At 33.3% G+C, this 19,002-nt stretch overlaps 2 protein-coding genes across 2 annotated transcripts; both read right to left on the bottom strand.

The window, feature by feature from the left end:
- Nucleotides 1-269: 269 nt before the first annotated feature.
- On the bottom strand, nucleotides 270-1,153 carry LOC108472678 (uncharacterized). The gene is made up of 2 exons (XM_017774230.2): nucleotides 912-1,153; nucleotides 270-626 (listed from the first exon to the last, which is right to left on the bottom strand). Exons 1-2 carry the CDS (start codon nucleotides 1,048-1,050, stop codon nucleotides 457-459), a joined length of 309 nt encoding a protein of 102 aa, XP_017629719.1. The 5' UTR covers nucleotides 1,051-1,153; the 3' UTR covers nucleotides 270-456.
- A 6,547-nt stretch (nucleotides 1,154-7,700) lies between these two features.
- Nucleotides 7,701-12,763, bottom strand: LOC108473330 (putative disease resistance protein RGA4). The gene is made up of 8 exons (XM_053021020.1): nucleotides 12,581-12,763; nucleotides 12,173-12,487; nucleotides 9,304-10,069; nucleotides 9,127-9,200; nucleotides 8,828-9,029; nucleotides 8,540-8,598; nucleotides 8,167-8,219; nucleotides 7,701-8,083 (listed from the first exon to the last, which is right to left on the bottom strand). Exons 2-4 carry the CDS (start codon nucleotides 12,473-12,475, stop codon nucleotides 9,169-9,171), a joined length of 1,101 nt encoding a protein of 366 aa, XP_052876980.1. The 5' UTR covers nucleotides 12,476-12,487; nucleotides 12,581-12,763; the 3' UTR covers nucleotides 7,701-8,083; nucleotides 8,167-8,219; nucleotides 8,540-8,598; nucleotides 8,828-9,029; nucleotides 9,127-9,168.
- Nucleotides 12,764-19,002: the final 6,239 nt, after the last annotated feature.

Here is a 19,002-nt window from a genome sequence, read left to right as displayed (position 1 = left end):
CTTTTTGATGCATTTTAAAAGTTCAAGTACCCAATTGAGTAAAAAAAAGACTTAAATACTCTTTTTTAAAAAAAAATTGAGGGCTTTTCACATGCTTATGCTTAAGCCTATATTATTTAATGTTAAATATAATCTTTCACATTACAAATATAATTTAACATCCTTAATAATAATATTTTAAGGTGAAAAAACTTATGTAGCCCCTTTCAATTTTAATATTGAACAAATTGGTCCTTCTCAAAAAATTAGAGCAATTTAATTCTTGTCAATTTCAAAAATGAGCAACTAAGGATAATTAATCACAACATTAATATTTTTGTCATTTGTACACATTTTTATTCGTATTGTAGTAGGCCAAATTTGCCCGGCCCGTTACAACACAAAAACAACAAAAATAACAAAAAATCAAAGCCCAATAAATATTATTAACAGTCCAAAATTACTACGATAGCCCAACTACAAGAACAGGCCCAATAAGCCCATCTCCTTAACAGGTTTCAGAAACCCTAAGTCATCCCCATTCCTTGCGCTGCAGCAACCCCTGGCCTCCGTACCCCAGCGCATCGCTCCGTACACTCCTCCTGGCGCCACGCCCGCACCCCGTACGCCAGCACACACTCCCGTACCTGCACACCGAACACAAAGAGACAACAGACGCAAGAAAATAGCAAAAATAATTTGTATATTTTTATTTCTCCTCTCGGCTATAAAGTCAGATATTATTTTCAATTGTAACTCTCTTCGGATACAGATACGCAAAAAAAAAAGGCAATATATGCCGATATACAATACAAAATTTAGCAAAAAAAGGTGATTTTGGGCGCTCATACATTCTTTCTCTCAATTTTGTTTCATCTTTCTTGGCTTTGCATGTGTTTTCTGAGTAGAACGAAGTCAAAACGAAAACTTACCTTCGTGTAAAAGCCACCGAAATCCCTCGTCTTCGCCGGCATCGAAGTTTGAGGAGGTTTCGAGGCTGAAATTAACAGACCATGGTGCTAGGATTGAAATGAGAAGGCAAAGGGACACCCTCGGATCGCCATTCATCATTTGTGAAAAGGAAATGGTGGCTGAGAGGCGCAAGAACTTTAGGGTTCTTTTCTTTATTTGCTTTGGCCGAATGTTTGGCTTTAAGGCCCCTTTTAAACAACCCAAAACGGCACCGTCTGGAACATTGGGGGTCCGCGCGTCAACCCAATTGGCAACCCGGATCGGCGCCTTCTCATTCGAAATGGGAAATTTGCGCTCTGGGTCCTCCGCGTTGGCGCGAGCCTTCAATCGCGCCTTATGCGCCTTGTTTTTTTTATTTGGACTTGCGATTTATGTCTTGTTGCAATTTGATCCACGCTTAAGCACTGCGTTTCGGGGGATGGATTATTTCCATCTTGGGTCCCTACGCATTTGCGCGTGTAACATATCCGTCCTTTTATAGTTACTGCTTTATTTTCAAATTACATCTCTCGTTTTAAATTTTTTTTAAATTAAGTCTAATCTCTTTGTTATTTCACTTCATGGCTTATTATCATTTCTTAGACGCATCCAATATTTTTATTATAAGTTTTAATGGTTCGATTTCATTTTCTAAATCATCTTTGTAATGTTTTTATACACTATTTATATATATATTTTACATCAAAATTATTTTTTTCTTTCATATATATATATTGTTAACCTATATTATTTTATACATATGAATTTATTCTTATATTTTGTTATGCAATCCTATGTAAATTATTATCGTACATATATACATGTCTATATATATATATTACCAAATCCATGTATTATATACATCTAGCCCTCCTTATATAAGTATGTTTAAGTCTATTATGTATATAATCTATAATAGAATTAATATAGTCCTATACAAGTCATTATTTCCATTTCATTTTACGTGTATTTGCTTTAATTATATATATACATACGCTATTTACTTTAATAGATTTTATTCAAAACACTTCTTGCTTTATGATTTATCAAGTATTTTCTTTATGTGTGTATGAAATAATTTTAGTAACCTCATTCTTGTGATTTTAAAATTATTATTTTGAATATTTCCTCACATTATATTACTTTGTGTTTATATAGTCTCTTATTTAAATGTTTGATATAGAGGTACGTATATGCTTTTAGACTAACTTAAAGTTTTTTATATATTGTTATTAATCTAATGATTATTTTCAAAGCTATCTATATGTACATATGTTTTATGAATATATTTTGTGTATCATGTTTTGCCATATATCTTCGTTATCCTCTTGTATTATATACTATTTAAATTTTCATGTACTTTATCAACTCCTAAATGTATTTGTGTTTAAAATATTTTACGTACAATTTAATTCAAACTTTTATTTTCTAATATCTATTTCAAAGTTATATATGTATATTCCTAGTTTTTATTCAAAATTTGTCAACTTACATAGCATGAGTTGATTAATCTTATACCATTTTGACTTTTAATTTCTATTTTGTTTTGCATATATTTCGTTGTTTGTTCTATATCGTAGCATATACGTTATCATTGCATGGTATTCATGGTGATATGTCGATTATTACTCATACGTGTTTGAAACTAGGTTGTAATTTAGATTAATTATATTGCTTGTTCTGCTAGTTGATTAATATTCTTATTCATTAAGCATTGTATCTCATATGTACCTATGGTCCCATGTCATTGTTTTCTACTCGGTTTTCGAAATGTGGCTTTATAAAATCCAAGTTTTATGATTAATTTTGTTTCATTTCAAAAAATGCATTAATACGTTTTAAGCTAGTTTATAAGTATTCATTTAAAAAATCTTTAAAACGAAGGCGAAATCCGATATTTAGCAATTCGCGGAATAGTGCCCTAATGTGTTGGGTTGCGATTTAGCGTTTGCTCAAAATAATCGAATAACCCTTCAAGATTTCACTCATGTCTTTTAAAATCCCTTAAACAAAGGCGATATGCGATATTTGGCAACTCGTGGAATCGTGCCCTAACGTGTTGGGTTATGAATTTCTCACTTGCTTAAAATAATCAAAAATCCCCTCAAAATTTCACTCGTATCTTCCTAAAAACTCATCAAAACGAAGGCAATATTCGATGTTTGGCAATTCGGGGAATAGTACCCTATCGTGCTGGGTTGCAATTTCCCGTTTGTTCAAGATAATCGAATATCTCTTCAGAATTTCACTTATATTCTCTAAGGGGAGGCAATGTTCGATGTTTGGAAATTCGAGGGATCGTGTCCTACTGTGCTGGGTTTCAGTTTTTCGTTTGACCAAATAGTTGAGCATCCTCTTGTTAATTTCAAATTATAAATTTTCGGACGTCGAAACAAAAAGACTTTTGACAATCAACTCGGATTATTCAACTTTTATTAAAAAGAGCCACATTCCAAAAATATTTTTTAGACATAAGGACAGTATTTAATTGATTTGGTACCAATTTTGGGCGTAGTGAGGGTGCTAATCCTTCCTCATGCGTAACCGACTCCCGAGCCCGTTTTCTAAAATTTTCGTAGACCAGAGTCGTTTTTTTTTGTAAATCGCAAATGTTTTATTAAAATAACCAAATTCTTAGGTGATCCGATCACACCCAAAACAAAGAGATAGGTGGCGACTCCATATTTTCATTTTCCAAAAAGTCGACTTCACCATTTTTCATTAAATATTAAAATTTTTAAATCGAGGGATGGTTCGACACGTATAATAACAACTTTAGCCCTCAAAGTTTAATCATTTTGCCAATTTGATCTTAATTTAACAAATTTAACCCACAACGTTTATGCATTCTATCAATTTGGTTCTAGTTTAACAAATTGAGCTTGCAACGTTTATACATTATGTCTAACATCTACACAAAATATTTAAACATCAAGAGCCAAGAGCCAAAATTGTTATAATACCAATCAAAATTATGTACGAGTGACGAAAATATTAATATTGTGGTTAATTGTCCTTAGTTCACTTCCGAAGTTGATAGGAATTAAATTACTCCGTTTTTTTAAAGGGGCCAATTTGCATAATATCAAATTTGAGAGGGACTAAAGAGGTATTTTTACCCATTTTAATCTCACCTCACTACTACAACTACAACTATTATTGAATGCAAACATATATCCTGTAACACTCCAAACACGATCCTTAAGGAGGATCCAAGAATGTCGTGTCATACTTTAAAATTATTATCTTGAAAACTGTTTCTAGTGCAAACTAAATTAAATTATGAAATATTAACCATTTGTCGTTCAAGACTAAATAAAATAGTATGCTTTAAAACTATAAAAACTTTACCGTAATTTCATTAGAATCATAGTTTCATAAACAGAAGTTTAAATACAAATTCATTCTTCAAAAGTAAATATCTTGATATCACCCCATATCATGCATAATACAAAATACTAGGAACCTCACAACAGCAATTGTCCTTTGGCGTAATTCAGCAGCAATTCTTCCAGAGTGGCTTCAACATCAAACAAATCCGCAACAACTTTATCTCGTTGATTCGCCCAATTTAACATCGCTACCGGATGAGATGCGTAGGCTAACCAGTTTGGAAGAGTTATGCATACGACAAGCTCCCCAGTTGGAGGAAAGATGTTGGAAGGACATTGGTGCCGATTGGCATAAGATTGCTCATTTAGCTACAGGTTGGTATATTTACATAGTTTATAAATTGAAGTTGCTTTGTTACTTCCACCGGTGCAATTTCTTCATTTATATTTTCTTTTGCTAATTTGTGCAGTAACCATCGAAGATTTTTAGTGAAACGAGTTTGGCAAATTCATGAATCTAAACGAATTTGGTAGAAAAATTCTACTGCAACCAAAAAAAGACATTCACTTTTCACACACCACCTGACCCCAAAACAAATCTATATAGATATAGATATGTAGTAAAATGATCGAATACCATAGACAATGGAGAGCAGAGGTGTGAATTGGAGAGAGATGCTAAAGTTAAAATCAAAACATTTCAGCTTCAACTACTTATCATACAGTGAACCTTCAGTGCTCTCAAAGGTCAAAATTCCATAATTCAATCAATTCATCGGCGATGCTATGCTACTTGATTTCGTTCATAACCTTTCCAAATCCTCTACTACAGCTGCCAGCAACATGGAAGAGAAACAGAAAACTAAAAAATGGACAATGATGCTCTTAATCATATATGGATGTTTATCAACCATAAATACTAAAGTTTGCAATTTCTCTGATGCATTAATAAGAATTTCAATGACTATGATACATTTATAAAACAAGCATAAGCAATATAAGACTGCATGGAAAAGTACACAAGCACGAACACTTTACACGCATGCATTTATTTGAAAAAATTCTTATTAAGCTCTTTAAATTTTTAAAATTTTTTAATTAAACCCTCAAAATTGTTGAAAAATTTAATGCGACGTTGGGCGACCTTTCTTCTCTTATAGTTATAGTTTATTTGAATGCTTGGAATTAGGCTTTCACATTGTTGAGAATTAGTTGTATTTTGATGCTTGGAATTTTGCCTTGTGCCATGATAACCTTTATAAGTACTTTCAATTTGACAAATATTTAGCCAAAGAGTTGAACGGAAGAATAATAAAATGAAAAAGAAAAAGGCAGCATACCTAAGCTCTTATGTGGCAAAAAAAAAGAGATAAATAATTAAATTATAAAATTATTAAATTTTATTAAAAATAAAAAAATTAAATTTTATTAAAAATTAGAAAATAAGATTATAAAAATCTTTAAAAATTATAACATATATAGAAATATAGAAAGTTAAAATAAAATATTATAAAGTTGCAAGAAAATTATAAAAAATGTAAAGAAATATAAAATTTATAAAAAAATATAAAAATTGTCGTGCCAAAAGAAGTATTTTTCATCATTTTTCGCCACATGTCAAGCTGTGTTGCGACACGCAATGGGCTTAAGTAAAAAAACTATGGGTCGTTAACTACTAAAAAGGTTTGAGGGCCTTTTTTATGTACTTTAATAGTTCAAGCACCCAATTGAGTGCAAAAAAAAAAAAATCAGGTGTTTAATTGTTTTTTCTTTAAAAGTTTGAGGGCTTTTTTGATGCATTTTGAAAGTTAAAGTACCGAATTGAGTACAAAAAAAAAGCAGGGGCTTAATTATTTTTTAAAAAAAGTTTGAAGGCTTTTTACACCCTTAGCCTATATTATTTAATGTTAAAAATATAATCTTTCACATCATAGATATAGTTTAACATCCTTAATAATCATTTTAAGTGAAAACACTTATCTAGTCCCTTTCAATTTTGATATTTAGCAAATTGGTCAATCTCGAAAAATTAGAGCAATTTAATTCTTATCAATTTCAAAAGTGAGCAACTAAGGACATTAATCACAACATTAATAATTTTGTTATTTGTACACATTTTTATTGGTATAATAACAATTTTAGCCCTTAAAGTTTACACATTTTGTCAATTTGATCTTGATTTAACAAATTTAGCCCACAACTTTTAAACATTTTGTCAATTTGGTTCTAGTTTAACAAATTTAGCTTGCAATGTTTTCACATATTATGTCAACATCTACACAAAACATATAAACATCAAGAGCCAAATTTGTTACCATACCAATCAAAACTATGTACGAGTGACAAAAAATATTAATATTGTGGTTAATTGTCCTTAGTTCGCTTCCCGAAATTGATAGGAATTAAATTACTACGCTTTTTTTTAAAAGGGCCAATTTGCATAATATTGAATTTGAGAGGGACCAAAGAGGTGTTTTTACCCATTTTAACCTCACCTCACTAGTGCAATCGTTATTGAATCCAAACACATATCCTATAATGCTCCAAACACGATCCTTAAGGAGAATCCAAGAATGTCATGTCACTATTTTAAAATCATTATCTTGAAAAGTGTTTCTATCGCAAACTAAATTAAACTATAGTTTGAGTTTATATGAAATGTAAACCATTTGTCGTTCAAGACTAAATAAAGTAGTAAGCTTTAAAACCATAAAAGCTTCACTGTAGTTTCGTTAGAATCATAGTTTCATAAACATAAGTTTAAATACAAATTCATTCTTCAAAATTAAACATCTTGACATCACCTCATATCATGCTAAATACAAAATACTAGGAACCTCACAACAGCAATTGTCCTTTGGCGTAATTCAACAGCAATTCTTCTAGAGTGGCTTCAACATCAAACAAATCCGCAACAACTTTATCTCGTTGATTTGCCCAATTTAACATCGCTTCCAGATGAGATGCGTAGCCTAACCAGTTTGGAAGAGTTACGCATACGACAAGCTCCCCAGTTGGAGGAAAGATGTTGGAAGGACATTGGTGCCGATTGGCATAAGATTGCTCATATAGCTACAGGTTGGTATATTTACATATTTTATAAATTGAAGTTTCATTGTTACTCCATTTATCATTTTCTTTTGCTAATTTGTGCAGCAACCATCGAAGACTTTTAGTGAAACGAATTTGGCAAATTCATGAATCTAAACGAATTTGGTAATTTATCTATTTGCTTTACACATTGAATTTATAATAATCTGATGTGGTTACTTTTGTTAACAGCATAACTAATGCTTACTTTTGACAGCATGAGTTAAACGGAAGATGCAAAATGAAACGTGCATTCTTCATGAGTTGATCCACCCACGGCACTCTACTCTATTTCCTGAGTTGACACGTACTTTGCAACAAGTAAAAATAAAAAACACGACCAAGATGTTTACGCAGTTCGAAACTTGTCTTACATCTGCGGGGCCTTGCCCAGAGATGAATACGTTATGAACTTCATAGTACAAAGAAGTGATTTAAGCCTAACCCCTCGAACACTTGATGCAACCTCACCCTTGTACAATTAAGTAAACTCTTTCCCGACTCATTTTAGCTATGCAAGTGAAAATCAACACTCGACAGTTAGATGGTGCACACAATGGCACTCAATAATAGTTCCTACTATGAACATGAGTGCTTCTTTAAATTTACACATTACCCATAAAATAAATCATCTATATATAAGCTCCAAGATCGGTCAAGCTCTTCATAAGGTTTGTGTAAAGTGAAATTGTCATGCTTGAACAAGGACTATTCCAGAAGCAACAATGAACCTGGAAATTATAAATGCCAGCATATAATATGTTAAAATTGATCTCATTTAGAGTGAGCAGTGTCCAAATGTAGAAACACTTACCAAAAGGGTGCCCTGCATCAATGAATATTGTGAATTTGAACGCCTCCAAGAGCCTGTCAATAGCATAGGTAGTAATCAGTTAGCATATATTAAGAGAAAACATAAATATATATAAACATATGATAGGTAAGTGCTTAAATTTGGAAAATGAAGAAAGCAGAGCATATAGCACAACCATTTTTAAGGGTAGCATGCAAGCTTCGTAGGCCTCTCCATATCAAAGATTTTTTAGAATTAAATTTTTAGAAGCTCTTAAATTGAAGTCTATGAAATGACAGATATGAAAAGGAAGCTCAAAACATGCGGTCCTATTTCATCATTGCAATTCTCAAATTATTATGATTTTAAAGTATAAAGCAATTAGATATATTACCTCCTCTTTTTATGCATATAAATTATTGAAGTTGACAAATGCCTTTCTCCAATGTCTTACTGCACAAATTAGCAAAATATTATGAAAGATGGTAAGTAAAAAGTAGGATTAAAATAAAGGAATTTCAATTTATATAAGATGTCAAGTGAATAAATATTTTAACAAGGAATTTAACAGTATCCAACTTGAATGAAAAGTTGGAGAGTAAATATACCACTGAAATTTTTCTTGAAAAAAAAATAAGATCATAAAAATAAATAATTAAATAAATAAAAAGGACTGACCAACCTGATTAGAATGTACTGTTCGGGTTGTGAGCAATCTTATACCAATCGGCACCAATGTCCTCCTCACACCTTTCCTTCAACTGAGGAACTCTATGCATTAACTCTTGCAAATTGTTTAGGCAATGCATCTCATCCATTGAATCCACTCCGGAAGCTGATGAAGAATGCATGTCCTGTTTTTTGGCTCTTCCATTGAACACATGCTGAAAAAGAAGAAGCCTAGTTAGGGGTTGTATTAGATCATTTGAAATTGTGAGATTTTTATGATTTAAAAATGTAAAGCAATTAAGTAATTACCACCTCTTTTTCTGCATCTAATTTCTTAAACTTGTCAAACGCCTTTCAGAAAAATCCAGGACCATCAAAATGGGTTACTGCACAAATTAGCAAAAATATTATGAAAAATGACAGTTAAAGAATTAGTACTAGTAGGAGTAGGAGAGTTATTTCAATAAGGAAATTAATGAAAAGACCAACCTGAAGGAATGTGAGCAATCTTATACCAATCCGCATCAATGTCCAACTGAGGAACTTCACGTATATTTAACCGTTGCAAATTGGTTAGGCAATGCATCTCATCCGGAAGCGATGTTAAATTGGGAAAGTCAACGAGAGAAAGCCTTTGCAGATTTATTAGATGTTGAATCCACTCCGGAAGCGATGTTAAATTGGGAAAAGTAGCGAGAGAAAGCGTTGGCAGATTTATTAGATGTTCCCATTGCATGCCCTCAAAATCAACGTTCTTGCAATCCCTTATTTCTAAACCTTCGAGGCCGGTGAGATGTTGCAGGCACTCATCTAGCGTGTGAGTGTCCAATCCCTCAATGTTGTCTACAAGGAAAAATTTTAATTTGGAGAGAGGAAGAGAAGAGGTTGAACTTGATGGGGTCTTAGCATTCATGTTCATCTTCATAGTCTGCTTTAAGGGCCTTAAACTGGTATTCACCAACTCTAGCCTTCCATCGAGTGAAGGATACAACGGCATTGAAGTCAAAGGGCAATCTTTAATTTCTAAAGGGGAAAGACTAGGAAATGCCACGGTTGATGTTCCCATAACTGTTGTATCGTCCTCGTTGGAATCATCATCGATTGGTTTTGTCGTCCTCCACCAACTCTTCATATTCGGGCAACTCTCGACTTTAAGATGCTTGAGCGATCGGAAGAATGATTCTGGTTCTCCTTGACTTCCTTTTGGGCTATTATCATCCATGTACTCCAGCTCAGTACAATTCACAATCTCCAGCTGTTGAAGACGAGGCAATTGAGCAAAGAACGGAAGATGTTTGAAATTACCACTTATTCTAATATTAACAAGATTTGTGAGCAAAGAAAGCCAACTTGGAAACTTGGCATCACCCCTCCATCTTACAATACGGAGCTCCTTGAGATTAGGATGGGGCTGGAGGTCTTCAAGTGAATTCTCATCATCACCAGTACCATCGCCCCATATTAAATCCAACGATCTCAAATGTTGCTTCTCTTTCAAATTAGCAGCCTTAAACTTCTCTTTTGCATTTTCTACGAATCCCAAATTTCTTATTCTTAGATCTCCCTTTAAGTTGTTAAGCCCTCTCAATTCACTTAGATCTGCACCGCCATGCGAACCATTTTTATCCACTACAAACATGCTTAACGTTTCAAGGTAACTCAGCTTTCCTATTCCAGGTGGCATATGAGTTAAACGACCACAGAATTTACACCCAAGATGGGTAAGATTTACCAATTTTTCAATCTTCTTTGGTAATTCTTCAAGCCGAGTACACACGTCAAGTTTCAGCACTTGCAAATTTAGTATCTTGCAAATACTTTCCGGAAGAATTCTAATATCGGGATTGCTGGAAAGATCAAGGTACCTCAAATGTTTCAACTTATGAATGGAGCATGGAATCATTTTAAATTTTAAAATACGTAATTCTAATACACGCAAGTATCTACAATTTGAAATTATAAAATCCCAAGTTTCATCGTGAAAATTTTGATATCCCATGTGTGAAGACCGTAACAAGGTTCGCAACTTCTTTCCCCTAAACTCAGGAATTAATGAAGCCTTAATTGATATGTGGCGATATTTTTCACTAACCTCACTTGTAATGTTATTTGGATCTACAATACTGCTCTCCGCCCCTGCTACTGATACAGTTAGATCATGCATTAAATCATGCATTTTACATCTTACCCCTTCCCCCACATATCTTTCTCCTACTACCTCTTGAAAGAAACTTCTTTCAACTAAATCTTTAAAATACCCAAACCCGATATCCTCAAGAGATTGACTTGGATTCAATTGCTTTACGAAACCTTGTACAATCCAAAATTGGACAAGAGTTTGTACATGAATATCATAATCTTTTGGATACAGTCGACAAAAAGCAAAGCAATACTTTAAATGGGATGGGAGATGGTCGTAGCTCAGTTTAAGTGTAGGTAGAATATTACCTTCATTTTGAGGTATTCTAGCAAGTTCATTATCCTTGAAAGAACGCCACTCCATTTCAATTTGTTTGAAAGATAATATACTGGCTATCGTCCTTATGACTAAAGGAACCCCACCACACTTTTCCAAAATCTGTTGTCCTATTTCCACAAAGCCTGAATCTGTTAAGTCTGTATATCTTTGCTCAAATGCTATTTCTTTGAACAAAGACCAAGCATCGTTATCAGACAAGCCTTTTAGAACATGAGGCTGACATTTACTAGTGATCTTGGCTACCTTAAAAGAGCGAGTAGTTACTATTATCCTACTTCCTTTAGCCCCACCTACCAATAACTCTTTTAAACTAACCCATTGTTCCCACTCCTCATTCCAAATGTCATCCAAAACAAGTAAATATTTTTTCCCACCAATTATTTCTCGAAGTTGTTTTTGCAATTGGTCCATTTCGAGATTTTCATTTGGTGCTTGGCGAGTTGCAGATTTGATAATGTTTGCTACAATTAGTTTGACATCAAAAACATCCGAAACACACACCCACATCATTAACTCAAAATGATTTTTGACCCTTTCATTATTAAAGACAAACTGAGCCAAAGCAGTCTTCCCTAACCCTCCAAACCCCACAATTGGAATGATGTAAACATTCTCTTTCCTTTCAGACTGTAACACGCGTTTTAGAAGAGCTACTTTATCATTGACCCTCCCTATTATTTTATCTTTAGGCACAAAAGAGTGCGTTTGGTGCCTCTTTTTAGTCATGAAAGAGATTTCCGCGGGGCGATCACGCGGAATGAAGTTAAAACTGCTGGCCTCACTTTGAATTGAAGCTAATCTGGCCTTAATGGCCTTAATTTCCCGACCCATTCTGAGACCATAAGCAAACTGGTTTGAGCTTGAGAAGAAAAGGCGTACCTCTTTTGTCAGCTTGTTCCCACCCAATAAATCTTTCCGCAAAGCTTCGGTAGAGAAATCATCGAGCAAGTCGTCGGCATCATAAAGTACATCTTTCAGCTCTTCAAGCCAAACTTTGACCAAATTGTCGGTCACCGATTTCTCTTCTGCGTCAAGTAGCACAGCTTTGATTGTACGGACAGTGCGTTTGAGATCGTTGAGGTCATGTTTGAGATTCCACCACAGCCCAACTTGAGAGAGAGCACGAGAGCTGAACTTAATAATGAGCTCTGCGGCGATGTCGAAAGCAATTGATTCGGCCATTGTTGGTTCAAACTGAAATCAAGGCAAAAAATGTTTGATTACTGCAAGAGGAGGAGTAAAATGAAAATGATTGGAACAAGATGAAACACAGATGTGGATCCATACATGCAGATACCAATTATTTATATAGATGAAACACAAATTTTTTATATATTAAATCCAATATTCCTTGTATTTTTCATTCCAGTTGCTTTCCCTATACTAATAATACATGATGGACCAATCTATTAGGACGAATTTTGGTTGCTAGTAATTTTATTAGTTAGTTTTTTTAACAAATATATTACTATCGTTAATGTCCACTCATTAAGAAATAATTAAATAAAAATCACATGGTGTTGCTGTTTATATATAAATAAAAATCTCAATATCAAAGCACATGATGCAATGAATAAAAATCTCAGCTTGATTTGGCATTGGAATTATTCCCATCACATGCTCAAGCTTTGCTAATTCTATTTTATTTATTTAATATATATTTTATGACTATAATTATATTTTCATTTGTTTATGTGTTTATGAGTTATAAAGTAGATGTAAAGAAATTTCAGAATTAAAAATGAATAAAACCCATAGATCTAAATTTCATGGGTACTATTAGGGATGTTAGTTATCACATCTAGATCCATGAGAGGCTAAGTCTCTGAGAAAATTAATGACTGGATAGATGTAGGAGTAGTTAATAGAGAAATACGAGTTTTTCAAATTGAAGTTGGAAGATAAGTGAATACCTGTCGATTAGTTAATTAATTAATAGATGTTGGGTGGTAATACTAATTAATTAATAGTTAATTTCATTTAAACTCAAATTCTAAGGTTGGACACAAAGCATACCAATGCTACCGACGCTTTGACAGCCAGAACTAAAACAAACCACAAGCACATCTAGTTGAAAATCTAAATGAGATATTAGCCATTATGGTTTCTGAAGTGAACCTGATTGAGAATAATGTCAAGTAAATTGTAGACACAAGCGCTTGCAAACAATTTTACACCAATAGACACAAGCCACCACTTAATTATACCACGTTTTACTAAAAGAAAAAGGCCGATGAATTGAAATTATTGCCATCACATGCTGAAGGAAATTTCAGAATTAAAAAGCGTAGATGTAAGCAAATTTAATGGGTATCATTAGCATATGATATACTACGTCTCAGCGCTCATGCACACAGCTTTAAATGTCTTTTATTTGGTAATTGCAGCTAGTCAGCGGATACAAGGGGGGCTTGTAGTGCCCTTGGCCCCTAAAATGAAAAATTTATATTTAAACTCTTGAAATTTTTTTAAAATTTTAAATTAGTAAAAGTAAAATTGTACTTTAACTTTTCTAAAATTATAAAAATTTGATTTAATCCTTTAAAAATTATAAAAATATATACTATAAAAAATTAAATTTTCATTCTACCTCCGCTAAAATTTGTTCTGGCTCAAACTATGCTTAATAATAGTAAAGTCAACACTCCTGTTTGGTTGGAGTTGGAATTATAATTTAAAAAAGAAAGAAAGTGCCAATGCATTGAAATTATTGCTGAAGGAAATTTCAGAATTAAAAATGAATAAAAGCTATATATAGTCTCTTTTACTTCAATGAGTATTTTATTATTTGTTGGAACTTATTTAAAGAATACTGCATTTTTCGATGAAAATCACAATTTATCTTTGATCATGCTTGTTTGCAATTGTGCCACCTAGTACATTAGAAGTTAGAGCTACTATACTAATAATACATGGTGGACGTACCAACCTATATTAGGACGACATTGGTTGCTAGTAATGTTATTAGTTAGTTTCTTCTAACGAATATATTATTATCGTTAATGTCCACTCATTAAGAAATAATTCAATCAAAATCACATGGTGTTGCTCTTTATATATAAATAAAAATCTCAATATCTCTTCCTTGATAATCAACATAGCACATGATGCAATATCGAATAAAAATCTCAGCTTGATTTGGCATTTAAATTATGCCCATCAAATCCTCAAGCTTTGGTAATTATATTTTATTTACTTCATATAAATTACGAGTTTGACTTTTGAGTGGCAATTAAAATCGTGTCTATATTTTATGACCATAATTATATTTTCATATTATTATTAGTTGGTGTTTATGAGTTGTTATGGTGAGATTATTGTTAATTAAATGTAAACAAATTTCATGGGTATCTTGGGAAAAGAAAATTAGACATGTGCTTGAGGGATGGTTTTTCTTTGTTAATTTAGACACCTTTAAATGCCTTTTATTTGGTCATTATTATAATGCAAGCTTTGACAACCAATGCAAACCCTTTTTCTCTTTTGGTGTAAATGCCCTTTAAAGTCCCTGTACTTTTTGCAACTGAACAAATTAGTCCCTCTCTAAAGAAAACAGATTAATGGAGACCATGTACTCCATGTTAACAATTTCTACTAATACATATATGACATGTGTCTAACTATGATTAGTTAAATTTGAAAACATTTTAAATAAATTTATATATATAATATGAAAAATCTATAAAAATTTCTAAAATTCAATTGTTGTAATATAAAACTTTCCTATCTAAAAACCCTAAATTAAATTATTTCAATTGAATCGAACAAACAAATTGGACCGAAAATCAATTGATATGATTTGTTCGATTACCGATTTAGTTTTGAAAACCTTGACCAGGACAACAGTAGAATGTGAATTTAGCTTCTTGTTTACTTAATATGGTTAGCTAGAATGTGAATTCTTTTTATCATGTTTTGTATATATATTCTCTCTTTTACTTCAATGAGTATTTTACTATTTGTTAAAACTTGTTTAATGAATATTGTATGCTCCGATGAAAGTCACAATTTAATTTTGATCATGCTTGTTCGCAACTGAGCCACCTAGTACAACAAAAGTTAGACCTCAACTATGTAATGTAACTGCATTTTCCTACAAACCTATTGGGAGATTTCGAGTACGAGGTTCAAAGTCCGTATTTGTTGTATCGAAATGCTGCGCTAAGAAGTTAATTGTATTTGGTTCTATAATTGGCGTGAATGTGAGGATGTTGCAAACTTTGAGCTCGGTTAGCCCAAGTGATTTCAAGTTTAAAATTGTAGACACAAGCGCTTCCAAACACTTGTATACCAATAGAGAAATGTTCATCGAGTTTAAAATTGTAGCTGAAGGCGAATAAGTCTATATAGGTAATTCTAACAGTTCAAATTAAAGTACTTGGTAAAGGAACAATCTTACTCAAACTTATTTCTAGCAAAAATTTAGCATTGGATAAGTGATGGATTTGTGAATAAGGCAAGCATTAAATTAATCTTTGAATTCGGTAAACTATTACTTTTCCGATATTGGGAAAAATTATCCGAGTGAAAGTTTATGTGTATGCTTAATAATAATAAAGCCACCACTTAATTTACACCACGGTTTACTTAAAAAAAAAAAAAAGGCCGATCCATTGAAATTATTGCCATCACATGCTGAAGGAAATTTCAGAATTAAAAATGAATAAAACCCATAGATGTAATCAAATTATGATATACTATGTGTCTGCGCTAATGCATTACTGTAAAGGGATTGAGGGAAGATCTTTCCTTATTAATTTACACTCCTTTAAATCTCTTTGATTGGGTAATTATTGCAAAGCAAACTTGTTTAAAGAATACTGTATTCTTCAATGAAAGTCACAATTTATCTTTGATCATGCTTGTTTGCAATTGTGCCACCTAGTACATCAGAAGTTAGACCTCGACTACGTAATGTAAGTACATTTTCTTACGAACCTCGCGCTAGTCGACTTTGTCCTCTGATTCATTAGCCAAGGGTATTCATCCCATTCCCAAAGTCACAGGATTGATTTGTAGGCTTTGTCTATGCTATGTATGGGAGTGTAAGTTCCAAATTGTATTGTATCAAAAAGTTGAATATACCTCACCAGGCGGAAAATAAACATGTGTGGACATTTTATCTTCATGTAAGTTTAAGGTATTGAGCTAATTTATTCATACAAAATGTTAATTCTACCCAAAATTTTCTTCTTCAATATAGAAACTAATGCAGAATGAAAATAAAATTTTTAAAATACAAAAATTAGTGGAAGATAAAAGAAGACATTGGATATAGGTATAGTTGTTTTGTAACAAGCTAAAAGGGATTGTAATTGTTGCAGGGCATCCATATTGCTCATATCCTAAATACATGGTAATTGAATGGAGCTAAGCTAAGCATTCAACCAATCATAACATGAAGCTATGAGATTCATTGCTCAATCTTGTAATGTCTTCAAGTTGAAATTGCTCAATTGTTCTTGGGTGAAGCCCTTTCATTAAATGATAATCTACATAATGTACATAAAATTGCTTGATAATTAGTTGTTTTCTTGTGCTGGAACATTATTTGGAACACCGAAAGAGAAAATTGTGTTTTTCTTTTCCTAAGTTGACACATACTTAAGTAAAAATATTTACATAGTTCAAAATTTGTTCTACGTTTGAGGAATCTTACCCAGAGATAAATCTATTATATTCTTTACAGTACAAAGAAATGATTGATACCCAACCCCTCAAACATGTAGTGTGAGCTCACCTTTATACGATGAAGTAAACTCTTCCCCAAATCATTTTAACTATGCAATTAAAAACCAACATTCAAAAGGTGTATAACAATGACACTCAATTATAGTTCCTTACCATAAACATATTGTTGAGATTTGGCCTGCAATGCAACATTGGACCATTGGCAGCTTGGAAGGATGCATGAAGCAGTAGCAGCTCAGCCTGAAGGGCACGATCTAGCTGAGTTCAAGAGCAGCAACTAGCTTAGCTGTCTTGTTTTATTTTGTTATTGTAACTTGATCAAGTTAGCTTGTAACTTGACATGAAAGTTTGTATTTTTTGTTTAAATTTTGACTTGAGTTTGATGGATGTAAGGCTGGCCATACCAGCTTGCTTTGTCTTGTAAATTAAGTTAGCTTAAGTCTCTTATTAGTGGGAGTAGGTAAATTATTAGGTAATGGTCATTTGACTTGTTAACTTTGGATTTATTTTTCATTATCAATCAATGGAAATTGCTTCTGATTTTTCTCATCCATTTCAGTGCTCAAGTTCTTTGTTTTGCTCTCAGTTTCATCTTAGTTCTTAAGCAAATAAGTTGTTATTTTATGTGTTGTTGCTGCCAATGTTCCAACAATTGGTATCGAGAGCCATAATTCTTTGAGGGCCTTCTCTTGTTGGTTGTTGTTTGTTTGTGAAATCAAGCTTAAGAAAGTAGGAAACTAGCTGTTGAACTTGTTGCAGCAGGATGAGCTTCACACGACCTCCACCTCCTGTGTTCACTGGTGAGAACTACCACATTTGGGTGGTAAAAATGAAGACTTACCTTCAGGCACATGATTTGTGGAGTGTAGTGGAGAATGATGCCGAGCCACCTTCATTGAGAGCCAATCCCACCGTTGCTCAGATGAGACAGCATACTGAGGAGACTGCCAAGAAGCCTAAAGCCATGGCCTGCTTGCAGAATGGAGTGTCTGATGTGATCTTTACTCACATTATGGCATGTGACTCACCTAAGCAAGCTTGGGACAGGTTGAAGGAGGAATTTATGGGGTCTGAGAAGACTAGACAGCAACAGCTAATCAATCTGAGGAGAGATTTCAATAATCTTAAGATGAAAGATGCTGAGACCATTAAGCAGCATGCAGATAGAATAATGGCCACAGTGAATAATATAAGGTTGCTTGGTGTAGACTTTGCTGAAAGTAGGGTGGTTGAGAAGGTAATCACCACACTTCCTGAGAGATTCGAGTCTAAGATATCCTCATTGGAGGACTCGAGAGACCTCACAACCATTTCTCTATCAGAATTGTTGAACTCACTCTATGCTTTGGAGCAGAGAAGGGCTAATACACAAGAAGATCACTCTGAGGGAGCCTTCCAAGCAAGGGCCAAAGAGAGCTCCAGTGCAAATCAAAAAGGCAAGAAGCCTTGGCTTGACAAGAAGGATATGTAATGCCCCGTACCCGTGACCGTTTCCGGAGTCGAACACGAGGTGTTAACGGACTTAATTCATTACTTAAACAGCTCAAACAATTTATTTTTAAAACTTCCAGAGAAGCTGGTAATCTGCGTCACAGTCGCTTAAAAATTCATATCTCGAGTTACGAAACTCGAAATCCAATTTCGTAAATTTTTCATGAAACTAGACTCATATATCTATCAACTAATTTTTTTTTAGAATTTTTGGTTGGGCCAACTAGTACAGTTTATTAGTTAAAGTCTCCCCTGTTTCAGGGTTCGACTGCTCTGACCTCTGTGTATTACGAATCAAATATCTCCCTATACAGAGTTCCAATTACTATGAAGTTTATTTCTCATAAAACTAGACTCAATAAGGAATCTGTACATGTAAATAATGACTTCTAATTATCTTTGTACAATTTTTGGTGAATTTCCAAAGTCAGAACAGGGGATCCCGAAATCGCTCTGGCCTGTTTCACAAAAAATTTAAATATCTCATAAAATATATCTCATTTACCTATTTTGTTTCTTCCATTTGA

The sequence above is a fragment of the Gossypium arboreum genome, chromosome 11, assembly GCF_025698485.1.
Source record: "Gossypium arboreum isolate Shixiya-1 chromosome 11, ASM2569848v2, whole genome shotgun sequence".
In the NCBI taxonomy this organism is placed as follows: domain Eukaryota; kingdom Viridiplantae; phylum Streptophyta; class Magnoliopsida; order Malvales; family Malvaceae; genus Gossypium; species Gossypium arboreum.
The sequence above is the reverse complement of the archived record's forward strand: the minus strand, read 5'-3'. Positions and strand labels throughout refer to the sequence as shown.

What these genes read in the sequence shown, in the direction of transcription:
- LOC108472678 (XM_017774230.2), bottom strand. Translation starts at nt 1,050, where the DNA reads ATGATGAATGGCGATCCGAGGGTGTCCCTTTGCCTTCTCATTTCAATC. An exon ending in TCGGTGGCTTTTACACGAAG is followed by an intron (nt 627 to 911) that starts GTAAGTTTTCGT and finishes TTCGGTGTGCAG; the next exon opens with GTACGGGAGTGTGTGCTGGC.
- LOC108473330 (XM_053021020.1), bottom strand. Translation starts at nt 12,475, where the DNA reads ATGGCCGAATCAATTGCTTTCGACATCGCCGCAGAGCTCATTATTAAG. An exon ending in GGAACAAGCTGACAAAAGAG is followed by an intron (nt 10,070 to 12,172) that starts GTACGCCTTTTC and finishes CGTCTTCAACAG; the next exon opens with CTGGAGATTGTGAATTGTAC. An exon ending in GATTGCTCACATTCCTTCAG is followed by an intron (nt 9,201 to 9,303) that starts GTTGGTCTTTTC and finishes TAATTTGTGCAG; the next exon opens with TAACCCATTTTGATGGTCCT.